The 16,101-nt window shown below is 43.9% G+C and overlaps 1 protein-coding gene across 1 annotated transcript; it reads right to left on the bottom strand.

Moving 5' to 3' along the window:
- Nucleotides 1-343: 343 nt before the first annotated feature.
- Nucleotides 344-7,936, bottom strand: LOC130103508 (vitellogenin-like). The gene is made up of 28 exons (XM_056269753.1): nucleotides 7,885-7,936; nucleotides 7,724-7,744; nucleotides 7,455-7,606; nucleotides 6,156-6,407; nucleotides 5,922-6,083; nucleotides 5,683-5,831; nucleotides 5,445-5,595; nucleotides 5,189-5,346; nucleotides 4,935-5,100; nucleotides 4,725-4,850; nucleotides 4,416-4,634; nucleotides 4,110-4,327; nucleotides 3,923-4,020; nucleotides 3,682-3,806; nucleotides 3,491-3,592; nucleotides 3,268-3,387; nucleotides 2,970-3,156; nucleotides 2,779-2,881; nucleotides 2,506-2,691; nucleotides 2,286-2,397; nucleotides 1,996-2,185; nucleotides 1,632-1,918; nucleotides 1,496-1,540; nucleotides 1,336-1,413; nucleotides 1,038-1,244; nucleotides 810-952; nucleotides 568-706; nucleotides 344-480 (listed from the first exon to the last, which is right to left on the bottom strand). The coding sequence occupies exons 1-28, from the start codon at nucleotides 7,922-7,924 to the stop codon at nucleotides 355-357; spliced, it is 4,062 nt and encodes a 1,353-aa protein (XP_056125728.1). The 5' UTR covers nucleotides 7,925-7,936; the 3' UTR covers nucleotides 344-354.
- Between the last annotated feature and the right edge of the window lie 8,165 nt (nucleotides 7,937-16,101).

Below are 16,101 nucleotides of genomic sequence, written 5' to 3'. Positions count from 1 at the left end.
AAAATAAAAATGTTGTTGTTAGCTCGACAAAATGATCTTTTGGCCTCAGCATATTATCACGTTCCCACAAATTAATATGTCGTGACCACGACAAAACTATGCAAACCGAACATGTCCCCTCTCGGGCACCATATTATATGTTTAATAAATAAAGAATAAATAGTGAACCTTATTGTCAAGTGTAAAAAAAAACTTTTATGAGTATTGAGTATTATTGTAAAATAAAATCAGTTCACACAATTCTGACACTTGCAGGGTATTTATTAACATTAGAATGCATTACATTACAAATAACACAATGTGGCAATGTATTCAACTAAACTGAATGTGAACATGTAAAATGTAATTCATTTCTTATTCTTCCTTGAAATGTTTCTGGATCCAGGAGAGAATGTCCTCATCGATATGAATGGAAAGAGTTCCGTCTGGATTAATGGGAACAGCGACAGGGAGACGAATATTCATCCTTGACAGTGTCATCTAGAGCAGCAGAAACAAAAAGAATATTTGTTGAAGTTTCTTATTATATCTCTGTGAGAGTCACAAATTAACTGAAAACTATTTCACCTCTGGAATCCTAGCAATGACATTCAAGGATCTCTGACTTGGCAAGGCTGCAGTCAGTTCAATCTCTTTCTCACTGTTCGATGCTCTTTCTAGGCTAAAGCCCGTCTGGTAAGCCGCCATAGGAATGTGCTTAGACAGCCTAATTGGGACGTGATACACAGATAATAACCATTAAATCATTGATTTTTTTTTTTTTTTTACATTACTCCATACATTTGTCATTCAGTGTTGCTGAACATTACTTTTTGGCATATGTGGTGACAATTATTGGCAGCCTCTCCCATTCCAGCTCTAGACGTGCAGCAGGGAATTCGCCCAGGACACCGGCTTCAGCTTTAGCAGTGACTGCATACTGTTGGCATTCTTGACCCCAAGCAACCTTGGCCTGAAGGACATTTGTGTTCAAAGGATGGTATTGATGTAAATTATTTCACTTGAGAAATTAATTTCGATAATAGTTCCAGTCTTACAGTGACTTTGTGCTTGCTCAGCAGGGCACCATCAGCACAGATCTTCATGTTGTCATTTTCAGCGATGGAGGAAACAACGAGCTGCACTCTTGCTGTTGGCTTGTCAAAGTATGCAGCAAGTTGGTAGCCCAGCAGCTTGTGGTCAACTCTCACAGCACGGGCAATGACAGCAAAAACAGGTGGAAGAGCACTTCCGAGGAATATAGCCTGAAAGCATAAACCATAATCAATTTAAGTGGAATTTAGTATAAAATGTCACCTTTGGGTTATATGTTATTAATGACACTAATTGATTCACCTGTTTCTGGAGAGCCTCAAAGCTAGATGCAGTGCTTCCACTGCTTACTGCCTTTGAAGCACCATGGGGTGCCAAGAACTGCAAGCAAAAATGCGTTTTGTAATAAGTAATCAATATTATCTAAAGTAATAATATTAAAAGTAGTATTTTTAGTAGTTACCCGATCTTTGTGGAATTTCTTGAAGGGCTCCATGATCATGGCAGTCTAAAAATCCATATAAAATGATTCAGTAAAAAATTTATTTATGACACAAATATTGGCTACCTAACCAACACGCTACATTTCACGTCCTCACCTTACTCCTACGAGAGTTGGACATGGAGGAGCTTGAACTGCTGCTGCTGCTGCTGCTGCTGCTGCTGCTGCTGCGGCTCCTGCGGCTCCTGCGGCTGCTACTGCTGCTTTCAGAGGAGACGGACGCATTTTTGTCTTCAGTCTCCAGGATTTCCCTCAGTTTCAACAGGAAGGCCTTTCCTTCTGGAGTCTCATCATCAATGAGGCTGATTTGCTTAAGGAGTCTCTCAGCAGCTCTGGGACCAACTTGGACTTCAAGCTCAAGTCTTTCAACTGCAGGACCTTCAGCTAAAGCCAGAATGACAATTATTATTTTGTCTGCAGATTTTTGAGTTTAATCAATGTAATCTTCTCTGAATGAATACCTCTTGTCAGTGCAGCACGGGCTGAGTGCTGTCCAATTATGTAGAAGAGAGGAGAATTTCTGATAAAAGCAGCATTGTGAGAGTGCACCTCAACGCACCCCTTGATTTCAATGTATGGGACAGCAAGACAGAGAGTCTTGTGAAATGGAGCAGCAGCTCTCACAGGAGTCTCATCTGGTGTTTCAGAGGACTGAAAAGAATAATTAAATATTATATGCCTTGCTGTTTTAAAACTTAAAGCAAATGAATGTTCAGAATACTAACACATCCATCATGTGTTCAAAATTTACCAAATAATCAGCAGGAGTCTGGGTATTCTGCATGGCAGACTCGGGTACTAAGGGAACAATCCTCTCAGCGTTGGGCTCTTCAATGTTTCTGACCACAGCAAGAGTCTCAAAGCTGTTGGAACAAAAAGAAAAAGGTGAATCTCACTTTCAGAAGCCTTTTGAATTGTTTATGAATTGATTCAGAATGTTTGCTACACTGGTCTGACTAATATTTCATTACCTGACATCAGCAATGTGTTCAGGAAGATCAACAGGCAGAGCCTCCACCTTGTAGTTGCCCTTGAGAATGTCTGCTCTTGCAACCACTTTTCCAGGGGCAATAGTACGGATCTTTCCTCTTGCCATGACAGCAGCTTGGATCAAGGCAGTGTTTACTCCCATCACAGCAAAGGTCTGGAGAGCAACACTGAAATAAGAATAAGGGAGATTGTTTGTAAAACTGTTGTTGTGTACATTGTATCTCATCTTCATGAATGTAGCTGCAAAAGTCTACCTTGGTCTAGCTTCAGCTTGGAGTTGAACATCAGTCTTCTTGAGCTGGTCAAGAGTCATAGTCTCAATCTCCTCAGGGAGAGGAGGTGTAATGGTGGCCTTAACTAGAATGATGAACAGAGCAACATCAAACTTCGAAGTAACACCCTCATATCCAAGAAAAGGATAAAACATTCTAAGAAAAAAACATACCATTCAGACTTGCAGCAGCAACAGCAGCAGTGTACAAACTGAGCTCCATGGGCACACCAACTGCTGTTGGCAAAATACGACGCACTTCAGATGCAAGCAGGGGTTTGGCATACTGGAAGGCAACTCCTTCCTGCAAAGCTTTAAGGGCACGCTTCAACTGTTCACGTGGTTTGGGTCCAGTGGCCATCTGGGGATGGTGTTTATGAGAAACTTAATTCTAATTGTGAGAATTATTTGTGAGACAGATCTAAAAAAAAATATGATAATGAGAGAGTAGACATGAGCTAAAACTCTATACCTGAATTGCTTCTTCAATTATGGTCTTGTCAATGTTGAAATATGCCACTTCTTGTCCAAGTAATTTGACATAGGCTGAAGCCAATGGCTGATTGGTTGGAAAGTCCTTCCAGTTTGTGAGCTTGAGGTGTTAAAACAGAAGTTATATACATTTTACCTATATCATGTTTATAATATTACTTAAAAGTACACAATTATACTGTACACTGGACATGAAAACTTACAGCTCTCAGTGTGCGCTTGATCCTTGTGATACGGTCAACACTTTCATCTGCAGCAGGAGATTTCAGAAGAGCCTCCTGGATTCCTTCAGTTCTCACACCGATCTGTTTGAAATGATCAATTGAGTGAAGACTGAAAATATTTTAAAACCAGGAATCAGTTTTTTTTTTTTTTTAAGTCTTAGTTGTCCCACCTCAAGAACATCAGCAGCAGCTCCAGCCAGGTAAGCACGTGCTTTAGCTACAACAGCTCTGGGCAGGATGGTGGCGGCATCATTGATCATGTAGGCACTACCAGCAGCTCCAATCATAAGAGGAGCTGCACAGGGACAGAGGTAAGAATACATTTAATGTGTCAGGAGAATTTTTTACACATTTTAAGAAACACCCAATAAACCATTTATTATATCTCTCTCAAAAAATGGCAAGACTCACTATGATAGAAGTCCAGCTGAATGGCTCTGCTGAAACGGAAGCTAAGCCTGTCCAGTTTGCGACTCATGAGTTTGATGGCAACATTAGCTGCACCCGCACTGAAATGGACAACCATAATTACCTCTGGCTTGTGCTCAATTCTGTCTGTTAAATTAAAATATGTAAAAATATTTTTTGTTATTCTTACACAGAAGCCATATCAGGTGCAGTGATTCTGGTCAAGGACTTAATGTGGGAATAGGCAAAGCTCGCAACATGCATGTTAGTCTCAGTCTTCAAAGCACCAGCAAGATTGGAGACGAGAGCCACTGAGGGCTTGGCCTCGAACAACACAATACAAGCAACCATACGCACTTCAGGGTGGAGAGCCCTGTCCAATACAAGCTGCAGGGCCACTGGCTGAACCTGAGGCAGAAAACAAGGTTAGTATATTATTGAATGAAAATGTGTGTAATCTTTACAGTAATTGATTCCTACAGTGTCTGACACTTACCAGTTTGTGCTCTTTTTTGGCAATGTTCCTCAGAGCCAAGATGGCATCAACCTGGACTTTAAGAGGCAGAGAAGTAGCTGCAGTTCTCAGTCCAGGTAGGAGCTTCATGATGGTTTTAAGACTAGCAGGGTGACCAGCATTGCCCATGACTTTCAGAGCCAAAGTGATTTCAGGAATGTCATTCTTAGAAATGGCCTCTGTAGCAATATCATGGATGGGCTGAGGAGTTTGAGGCACATACAGTTAGACCAATATTAAATATTATAGTATGTCCATGACAGAAATTTATGGATGTCTTGAGGTGTTTACCTTGAGGAGCTCGGAGGGGCAAGTGGGAACTGCAACGCAGTGTTTGGCAATCATGGAACCATATCCAAGCATGACGACTTCACGCAGAGCTGGGATTGTGGCGATTTTCTCGTGCATAGCCAAACTCTGTTCAGCAACATACAGACCTTATTCATTTGATTCTGGTAAGATTTGAAGAACAGCACTTTGAGTATAGCAAGATGTACTCACAGCTGTCAACTGGATGGTGTCCAAATCAGCAGTGACCATTTGCAAAGCAACCACAAGAGCCTGAATGAACTCAGGAATGGTAAGTTCACCAGCCAGAAACTTCTCCTTGATGAATTTTACAATGACTGGTGTGCCAACAGCAGGAAGAGCATCCAAAAGCCAGCGCCTAACAGATTTATTGTTTTCAAAATATATTCATAATAAAAATTTCCCTTGAACCATATTGCTATGAACTTATTGCTCAAACATTGTACCTGTAAACTGGTTTGTCTTTGAACTGAGCCCAGATAGCCTCAATATTCTCCAAGGTGGCAGCACGCAGGAGCTGGATGAGCTCAATAAACTTTTGTGGAGCATCATCATGGACCATGGCCACATTGTTTTCAACAAGGTGCTTTAAGACCTCAGTAATCTAGAAAGAGTAAGGGCAACACTCAGATGACGACTTCGTGGATCAAAGGCTTTGACTTGGAGACTTTTTTTTTAAAGATGTTAAGTAATGAATTATACCTGAGCGGGTGCATCACTGATCTTCATGAGTTGAATGGGGGTCTGAAGAATTTCAGTTGAAAACTCATACTGCAAGGATCCACGGGCCAAGTAATCAGCTTTGATTGGAACAACAGGCGTCTTCTCCATCTCAACAAAAGCCAAGGTTTGTCTGTAAAAAAAATATTTATTTATTTATTTATTAGTAATATTGTTACTTCATATTTTTAAGAGAAATCTCACAAAGGATCAATCTTACTTTGCTTCCATCTGGACAGCACCATGGATCTCATTGAAGGGTGAAAACTGATGCACTTCCTCAACTGTGGCTTCAGCGATCAGTACACCGGCAGCAGATGGTTTCATGATGTAGTTGTAAGATGCAGTTTCAATCAGACTCTTGACCCTCTGTTGGGAGAAAAGTATGTGACCATTTGACTCTTGGCATTTTCATTATATTGAGTAAATATTTCAATTCTTTCCAGTCTTCTTCATTACCTTTGTGCATTCAGTACACCTCTCAATGTACGCCAAACCGACGTCCTTCTTGATTCTCTCCTGACAGTGGTTCAGATCCTTAGACTTGGTGACAATAATGTGGTTGGCCTTTGTATCCTCATTGATGACGTAGTGGGTCCTGCACACACCCTGAACTCCATCCTTGAAGGACAAGTCAAAGAATTAGATTGCAGAACTCAAAATGGATCAAGTGTACTAGGATCACTTTCTAACCTCTTGCAGCTCATAGATGTTCTGGGTCTTCTTGAGGTTGAGCTGAAGGATGTTGAGGATTCCTCTGTGCAGGTTCAGTACTGTAGGGGAGACTCCTGCAGGGGCGAATACCTTTCCAACCACACCATTAGCATACTCAAACTTGATGGGAATCTGAAGCTGAGCAGCCAGAGCTGAGGTGAGCTTAGTGGCAGGAACAAATGGATCCTTGGGCCAAATGCCAGCATACTCGTGAAGTAGAGGATCCATGAGCTGTAAGGAAACATATTTACTTTAAATGAGGGTATTGCTGCTATTGTAACCAGACCTTGCTAACACCTTTTTTTAGTTTCCTGTCAGTGTGGAACACCTACTGTGTTTACTAGGGCTGACTTCTAATAGTCGAGGATTCGACGATTCGATTCGGAGAGGTCTTATTCGACTATGAACCTCATAGTCGAATAGTAGGCAAGTGTTATGAGGGGTGTGACGTTATTATATAACCGTGAGACCGACGGTTATAGTTGAACACCGTCATTAGAACTCTATAACCGCCAAAACCGTGCTATTAAAATATTTTTTTACAAACATTTTTTATCATAGAGAATGTTTAAATACTAATATCATCTTACGAGGGAAACGGAGGCGGAGTTAGTGGTGCGATCGGAGGCTGCTACTGCTGGAGATGATTCGGGAGAGGTCTGTGCACCTTTACCGATCAGAGCGCGCGCTGACACGGAGTAAAGCCTTGTTTATACTCGACGCGTCCGCACGAGCGCGAAGGTGCGGACGGCAAAAAAATGACGCGTTGGGTGCGCAAGACCGGCAAGACCCCATTTCGCTTGGCTGTGTGCACAGCTTTTTTTGTAACAGCGCGCGCGACGCCGCATCCGAGGATGAACGACTTCAAGCCGAATCTGCCCGAGCATGTAGGCTACGTCTCACCGCACCGGCACGTAGTTTGCGCATCTAAATTGCAAAGTTCATTGCAAAGTTTTGTTGTTAAGGTTTTGTTTACTGTGTGTGATTTATTTAAAACAAAGCACGTTCATTGCAACGTTTTTTTTGTGTTAAGGATTAATTTAATGGAAAGCACATTTACTTCTAGTTGTCTTGCTGTTCATTTTAAATAAACGTAGAGCGAGTTCTCCAACAGACGAACAGTTATTCAACCGAACGTCTAGCTGCTATCAAAAAAAAAAAAAAAAAAAAAAGGTTCGACTATCAGTCGACTACGGCAAAATCTAACGAATCAGATTAGACTATGAAAATCCTTAGTCGAAAACAGCCCTAGTGTTTACAGTTCTCAATGGTCATTACCTTCATCATGAAGGTGTTCTCTGACACAGCACTGATGTGAACCTTGCTGCTGACTTTTATTCCTGCTCTGGCCAGACCTTCTTGAGGAAGACCACCCAAGAGCAGAGCCTCATACTTGTACACATAGGTCTTATCAGGGGCAAACTCAGGAACTGAAAAGTGTACAGAATTTGTGATCTTAGTCAATTACTTTTACTGGTCATTACTTTTAAGCAATAATGCAGTCTAAATTACCACTTAAAACTCATTTGCCATATCATATTACTTACCAAGGTTGATCTGTTGAGCCGCTGAAAGAAACAGAATAAATAATCTGTGAAAATCTTTTTTAATTTAGTTTTCAAGAGGTTGAAATTTTTTAAAGATTTTTTTCAAAAGAGTTAAAAAGAGAAGAAGAAGAAGAAATGTATATAAATATATTTTGACTTACCCACAAGGGCTACAGTCAGGGCAAGCACAACAGCTCTCATGGCTGATGGTTTGTGAAGAGTTACTCAGAGAAACGGACCTTTTATAGTAGTTTTTTGCTGACCAAGTATTAATTCTTAAATTAATTATTAACAGATATATTTAAGGGAATACCAAATTGCACAAAAGACAAGCCTTGTAGAGGTTAGGTTACCCTGGCCTGTCATCATGTCATTCTTCAGCCAATGTCCACAGTGAAATCATGCCGATCATCTATCTGTCTTTTATATTCAAAAAGGTGATTGTTTTCAATTATATCATATAAAGGTAACACTTTACAATAAGGTTTCATTAGTTAACATTAGTTAATTTAGCCTATTAACTAACATGACCTAACAATGAGATTTGTTATTGTATTAGTTAACCTTTGTTAACGTTAGTTAATTCAAATCCAGCTGTTCATTGTTTGTTCATGTTAGTTCACAGTGCATTAACTAATAGTTAGTCATCTATAGCATTTCCGTGACCGTGGAGAGCGAAGGTTCGTTTCTTACTGAATTTGTCATCTATAAAGGTTTAAGAAAAAATGTAGCCGGGGTGCCCCTCACAAAAATGTGGGGAAATGTTGTGAGAGCCCTATATCCAAAATGGCTGCCGTCAGCCAAGCTGGAAATGAACTTTTTAATGGTTTTGCCCACAGTGCTGCATAATACATGGTTTCTGACACTATTTGGGTCAAGAAATTCATAAATTATGTAGATCTATTGATTTGACCTATTTTTGACCTTCAAATTCAAGATGGCCGCCAATTGGCTCTTTAAGGCGAGACACTACAGGTGAATAGGGTAAAATTTTTAACTTACAGATATCACCATGAAACTTTACCAGTTGATTACTCGCATGAATAGGAGAAAAAAATTGATTGCGAGTTTTCTGTAATTTTATGTTTAAATATGGTAATCAGGCTATATCTAATTAAATATGCACTATTTTGCATATATTTTGAAGTGACGAATCTGACCATTGAAAAAAACAAGTTTCAAAATTATTTTAGCATTTTGTTGATATATTCAATGAAAAGCCATCACCTGAGGGGATTATGAATATCTCTTTTTGTTACACTGTAAATCAGAAAATACTGCCAATAGCCTTAAATTGATTTCCTGTCAGGGTTCTGTCACTTCTGTCTAGTCTATCTCTTGGTTTGGTGACAGAGCCCTGACACACCTGTTTTATCTTGTCTGTGCCTTGTTTCATGTGCTTTCGTGTCTTGTGCTGTGTAGCACACAGCTTGTGTTTTACACTAGCTGTGTGCTTTCATGTTGTCATGTTTTGTGTGAACACGTGGCTTATGAGAGTTTTCATTAGCTGCGTGTTCATGTCTCGTTTTGTGTGAGCACATGGCTGGTGATTGGTTTTACTGGCCATGTGCTTGTGTTCAAGTCACGTTTGGTGTGAGCACATGGCTTGTCATGTATGTTTCCTTGTGCCATGTGCTCTCCTGTTGATTGTCTAGCCCCTCCCATCTTGTTACCTGATTATTGATTTGTTTGCCCCACCTGTCCTCCCTCATTACCTGATTGATTAATTTGCCCCACCTGTCCTCCCTCGTTACCTCCTTTGATTGGTCTCCCTATTTATTCTCCCTGTGTTTGCAGTCCTGTGCTGTTTCGTTGTTGTACGTACCTGGTGTGTTACCCCTTGTGTCAAGTCAGCCAAGTCAAGTCAAGTCAAGTCAAGTCAAGTCATTTGTTTTACCCTACGGGGTAGTTTTATTTGTATTTTTGTTTTGTTATTATCATTAAAGAACTCATCATCTCTGCACCTGAGTCCTCGCTCCTTTCACCTCCACCACACCTGACAGAACGAAACAGCCATCAGAGGACTCAGCAGAGAATGGGCATCTTCTTGTTTCCATCTCCCAGCCCTTGCCCCTCCACTCGTCAGACGATGGAACGCTATGGCAAGCTCTTTTCTCTTCGACAAGGGGGCTCCACAGTAAAGGAGTTTGCCCACCAGTTTATCATCACTGCGGAGGGGCTCGACCTTAACAACACTGCGCTTAAAGACATTTTTAACAGCGGCCTGAACGAGCCTGTCAGCGCCTGGGAGATGGAAATGTTGGGGATACTGTCTTTCTGGCAGTTTGTGGGGTTTGTATACAACCGTGGGGAAGAGGGTGGTCTTCCGCCTCTTGGCCCACCTCCCATTTACCTCACAAACTGCCAGGTCCCCAGTCCTCCGATGACCCCTTCGGAGAGAGGGAGGAGGAAGAACGGGTCCACCTCTTCTGCCACCTATCCTGAGGCGCCCGTGAATGCTGCATTTCCCCCAGAGGTGGCCGTGAATGCTGCATTTCCCCCAGGGGTGGCCGTGAATGCTGCATTTTCCCCAGAGGTGGCCGTGAATGCTGCATTTCCCCCAGAGGCAGCAATCTCCACACCATCGCCTTGCAGACGTAAGCGGAGGAAGAGAAGGAAGGCTTCCTCTGTCTTAACAAGTCTGGTGCTCCCAGAGCCGTCCACTCTCACTGTCGAGGCCCCAGTGTTGGCCGAAGAGGCTGCAGCGCCCCCAGTGTTAGTCGAAGAGGCTGCAGCGCCCCCAGTGTTGGCCGAAGAGGCTGCATCGCCGCCTCGCTCAAGGAAACAGAGAAGGAAGAAGGCTTCCTGTTTACCACAGGGCCCGGAGGTCGTTCCAAAGCCTGCTGTCAGCCCAGAGGCCGTCCCCATGCGCCTTGCCCTTCCGGCGCCGCCCATGCGCCTTGCCCTGTCGGCGCCACTCCAGCGCCTTACCTTGCCGGCTCCGTCCATGCTGCCAGTCAGGCTGGTTCCGCCCAAGCTCCAGGAGGCTGTCCCAGAGCCCGTTGCCAGCCCGGAGGCCGTCCCAGAGTCACCCAAATGTCTTGTCCTGCCAACCCAGTCTTTGCTGTCTGACACACCCTGGCCTTCTGCCAAGTATTCAGATCCGCCTGGTCCACCTTGGCCCTCATTCTGGAGTCCTGAACCGCCGGAGCCTGCCTGGTCCGCCCCCCCGGCACCGCCCTGGCCCTCTGCCAGGACTCCAGACCCGCCGGAGTCCCCCTGGAGCGCCCCTCCGGCAACGCCTTGGCTCTCTGCTGGGACTCCTGATCCGCTGGAGCCTGCCTGGTCTGTCCCGCCATGGCCCTCTGATGGGACTCCTGATCCGCTGGAGCCTGCCTGGTCTGTCCCGCCATGGCCCTCTGCTGGGACTCCTGATCCGCTGGAGCCTGCCTGGTCTGGCCCGCCATGGCCCTCTGCTGGGACTTCAGACCCGCCTGAGCCTCCCTGGGTCAACCCTCCCGTCCCTCCCTGGTCACTTATAGAGACTTCCTGGACTGTCATGCTGGCTCTGTCTTGGCTCCCCTCCCTCCCTCCCTCCCCACTTTGTCTCTGTGTTTTGATCTACCCGTCTTGTTGTCTGTTGGTGAGTTGTCATGTTCCTGTCTTGTTTTTTTTTTTTTGGTGTTCCTCCTTAGGGACGCCAGGTGGCGTCCTTTAGAGGAGGGGTAGTGTCAGGGTTCTGTCACTTCTGTCTAGTCTATCTCTTGGTTTTGTGACAGAGCCCTGACACACCTGTTTTATCTTGTCTGTGCCTTGTTTCATGTGCTTTCATGTCTTGTGCTGTGTAGCACACAGCTTGTGTTTTACACTAGCTGTGTGCTTTCATGTTGTCATGTTTTGTGTGAACACGTGGCTTATGAGTGTTTTCATTAGCTGCGTGTTCATGTCTCGTTTTGTGTGAGCACATGGCTGGTGATTGGTTTTACTGGCCATGTGCTTGTGTTCAAGTCACGTTTGGTGTGAGCACATGGCTTGTCATGTATGTTTCCTTGTGCCATGTGCTCTCCTGTTGATTGTCTAGCCCCTCCCATCTTGTTACCTGATTGATTAATTTGCCCCACCTGTCCTCCCTCGTTACCTCCTTTGATTGGTCTCCCTATTTATTCTCCCTGTGTTTGCAGTCCTGTGCTGTTTCGTTGTTGTACGTACCTGGTGTGTTACCCCTTGTGTCAAGTCAGTCAAGTCAAGTCATTTGTTTTCCCCTACGGGGTAGTTTTGTTTGTATTTTTGTTTTGTTATTATCATTAAAGAACCCATCATCTCTGCACCTGAGTCCTCGCTCCTTTCACCTCCACCACACCTGACATTTCCGCCCTATTTTTAGGCATAAAATGTCATATAAATCAGGCCAAGAATGATATATCAACAAATCCCTCTGGACAAACCTTCACAATATAGTTAGGATAAAACTGTACAGTTTGGTGTATGTAGGTGCTACAGAAGTGGAATATCGTCACTAGGAGTGTGAGAAAAAACGTCTCGGTTACGTATGTAACCCTCGTTCCCTGAGTAGGGAACGGAGACGTTACGCCGAGTGACGATGAATGGTGTTTCGCTTAGAAAGCCTATCGACTTCGAGTATTAAAAAACGAGCCAATTGCAAAGAAATGCCATGGGCCTGCGGGATTTGCATGGCGCAACTCCGCCCCACCTCATGGGTATAAAAGGAGGACGCCGGCAACATGCAGATATGTTTCTTCGCTGAGGAGCCAAGACTGAACTCAGGCGGTCCCCGCGGTACAGCGGAAGTGGCAGGAAGACATAACGTCTCCGTTCCCTACTCAGGGAACGAGGGTTACATACGTAACCGAGACGTTCCCTTTCGTTGTCACTCCAAGTTACGTCGAGTGATGACGAATGGGGTTCCAGTCTAATCAAGCAAGCTTCACAGCTGTCTTCCAGTGCCCTGCGTAAGTCTGAGCTCCCTGTTGTGAGCCTGGCACGGACGAAGGACTCGTACTTAACACAGGAATACCAAGGTACACTGGGAAGCATATCTCAGAGGAAATATGCAAATAGTGCCTGCCCGAAGGGGGGACTTACAGAATACACATATGACCGGGAAGGGGGTAGCATACGGAGAACACTGGGGTGTCCAGCCCGAAGGGTGGAATATTTCAACCCCAGGGGGGCAAGGTGGCTTGCCAAGGGAAAGACACGTGCTCAGAGAGGCTTACAGTGGAAATACACATGTGGGGGTCGCCCAGAGGGGGGACCATGTGTAGCCGGCGCCGTCTGCACTTCGCTGACTACTGCGTTGTGTTCTGGTGCACTGATGACAAGACGCTGACGTTCCTCAAGACACTTTATTCTGCACACTGCACAATTCCAAAGAGAGCAAAAGATCAGGATTCTATCCATCAGAATCAGCCTCTCTCAGTCAAATAGACTGCAGACTCAGCATTTGATCACATTCAAAAATCAGAAAATAAAATACAGAAAAATAATTATAGAAAATAAACATATTGCATGTCATTTCTGTTATTGACTAAGGGCTTTTAGCTTTTATAACATGAAATAAACCATCCTCTTTCCAATAATACATACAGTAATATGCACAAAGCAAAATGTACATACTTTACATCTAGGCTGTTCAGTGCCATTGAACATCAATCAACACAAGAAAACTTTAAATTAACACATTATACCTATACTCTAAACCTGGTATTGGAAGTACATACCTGCACAATTCCAAAGAGAGCAAAAGATCAGGATTCTATCCATCAGAATCAGCCTAACATAAGAAAAAGGACTACTAAAACATGTGGGCTACATCAAAAGAGGATAGAATAGTGAGCGCTAGCATACAGCAAAACAAAACACGAGGTTAGCTATGTTAGCAATTTCTTATGCTCTCAAAACAGAAAAGTTCTCAACTCATCTCAAATAAATGTATGTGCACTGCACTCATCATTAAAATGCCCTAAAACTAAAGTTACAACAGGTAAACGTCAAGTTTACATTGCACTGATGTAAATAAGTACCTCTCTCAGTCAAATAGACTGCAGACTGAAAAAAGAACGTGAAAATTCAGTATATAGCCACCACTTTAGCCTCTATCCAATAGAGGGCGCATGTACACAACAAATAACTCTCCCAATACCGATAAGCTACCATGAAATAACAGAACAATACCAGATTTTGGTAAAACAAACTCACAAAACAGAAAATGAAAGGTTACAATAATATTTATCTTTCTTTAACCTGTTACACATGCACACGGAGGCACCTAGCCAATGCGCAGGCAATAGACAAATCGGCAAAAGACACTGGCGTTGACGTTAGCAGTGCTGGAGGAACTCAGGGCTTGACGGGGGAAGCTCACCTGAGGAAAAAATCGCATGCATCCAGTCCGTGGAGGGGAGTGGCGAGCAAGCGAAGACACATGAGCGGGTCCTAGTACCGGCTGGTTGAAGCGAGTACATAAGAGGACACTGGCTCTACTCAGAGATTATAGAATCTCGCGAATGTGTTGGGTGTCGCCCAGCCTGCAGCTCTGCAGCTCTGCAGATGTCTGTTAGGGAGGCGCCATGAGAGCCCAAGAGGAAGCCACAATCCGGGTGGAGTGGTCTGTCACACCAAGGGGGCATGGTCGACCTTGCTGCTGGTATGCCAAAGCAATGGCATCCACTATCCAGTAAGACAGCCTTTGCTTGGAGAGAGCCTTTCCCTTCAGCCTCCCACCATAACAGACAAAGAGCTGGTCCGAGGTCCTGAAACACTGCGTTCTGTCTACATAGGCGTGGAGAGCACGTACTGGACAGAGCAGTGCCAAGGCTGGGTCTGCCTCCTCCAGGGGCAGCGCTTGCAGGTTCACCACCTGGTCCCGAAAGGGAGTGGTGGGTACCTTGGGCACATATCCAGGCCGGGGTCTCAGGATCACGTGAGAGTAGGCCGGCCCGAACTCCAGGCACGCTTCGTCAATGGAGAATGCGTGCAGGTCCCCTACCCTCTTGATGGAGGCCAGTGCAACCAGTAGAGCTGTCTTCATTGACAGGAAGTTAAGCTCCACTGATTGCAGAGGCTCAAAGGGAGCACTCTGCAGGGCAGATAGAACCACTGAGAGATCCCAAGAGGGAACGAGGAGGGCAAGGAGGATTTAGTCTCCTCACTCCTCTCAGGAACCTGACGATCAGGTCGTGCTTTCCCATGGACTTACTTTCGACTGCGTCATGATGTGCGGCGATAGCGGCAACATACACTTTCAGGGTGGAGGGAGACAGCCTTCGCTCCAACCCATCTCGCAGGAAGGAAAGCACGACTCTAATCGAGCATCTCCGGGGGTCTTCTCGGCGAGAAGAGCACCAGTTGACGAAGAGGTTCCACTACCTACCTCCGAACCTGGACACGCTGATCTGATAACATTCCGATCAGAAGCGCGTTTACACTTGTCTTTTCAATGTGTATGTGGACAACATCCGGATACAGGTCGCATGTAAATGCCAAGTGTAAACGCAGCCTCTGACGGCAGATCTGAGTAACTGGAACTAGGAGCGTCAATTTAAGGCTATTGGCAGTATTTTCTGATTTACAGGGTAACAAAAAGAAATATTCATAATCCCCTCAGGTAATGTCTTTTCATTGAATATATCAACAAAATGCTAAAATAATTTTGAACCTTGTTTTTTTTCAATGGTCAGATTCGTCACTTCAAAATATATGCAAATTAGTGCATATTTAAATAGATATGGCCTGATTAGCATATTTAAACATAAAATTACAGAAAACTTGCAATACATTTTTTTCTCCTATTCATGCGAGTAATCAACTGGTAAAGTTTCATGGTGATATCTGTAAGTTAAAATTTTTACCCTATTCACCTGTAGTGTCTCGCCTTAAAGAGCCAAAAAAATGGTGGCCATCTTGAATTTGAAGGTCAAAAATAGGTCAAATCAATAAATCTACAGAATTTATGAATTTCTTGACCCTAATAGTCTCAGAAACCATGTATTATGCAGCACTGTGGGCAAAACCATTAAAAAGTTAATTTCCAGCTTGGCTGACGGCAGCCATTTTGGATATAGGGCTCTCACAAAATTTCCCCACATTTTTGTGAGGGGCACCCCGGCTACATTTTTTCTTTAACCTTTATAGATGACAAATTCAGTGAGAAACGAACCTTCGCTCTCCACGGTCACGGAAATGCTATAGATGACCCAACTATCTTGAGATAGATTATTCTTGTCTACGTGGGTCCTGGAATGGAAAAGTTTGGGAACCCCTGGTGTTAGACAATGTGGAGCCTTCAAATCAAAAAGGTTGAGAGCCACTGCACTTAATTTGGTTCTCATTTTGGAGAGCTACTACGGAGTAGAATACATGCCAACATCATAAGGTATGTCTAAAGGACTGAAGTCTATCATACAAAACATGAGTCT

This window comes from Rhinichthys klamathensis, unplaced genomic scaffold, assembly GCF_029890125.1.
Source record: "Rhinichthys klamathensis goyatoka isolate OS25496 unplaced genomic scaffold, OSU_Roscu_1.1 h1tg000289l_1, whole genome shotgun sequence".
NCBI classification, from domain to species: Eukaryota; Metazoa; Chordata; class Actinopteri; order Cypriniformes; family Leuciscidae; genus Rhinichthys; species Rhinichthys klamathensis.
The sequence above is the reverse complement of the archived record's forward strand: the minus strand, read 5'-3'. Positions and strand labels throughout refer to the sequence as shown.

Excerpts from the sequence above, each read along its gene's own strand:
- LOC130103508 (XM_056269753.1), bottom strand. The coding sequence starts at position 7,924 with ATGAGAGCTGTTGTGCTTGCCCTGACTGTAGCCCTTGTGG. Across the intron at positions 1,541-1,631 it reads CCAACTCTCGTAGGAGTAAG|ACTGCCATGATCATGGAGCC; the intron begins GTGAGGACGTGA and ends ATGGATTTTTAG. Across the intron at positions 481-567 it reads TCATTGCTAGGATTCCAGAG|ATGACACTGTCAAGGATGAA; the intron begins GTGAAATAGTTT and ends CTGCTGCTCTAG.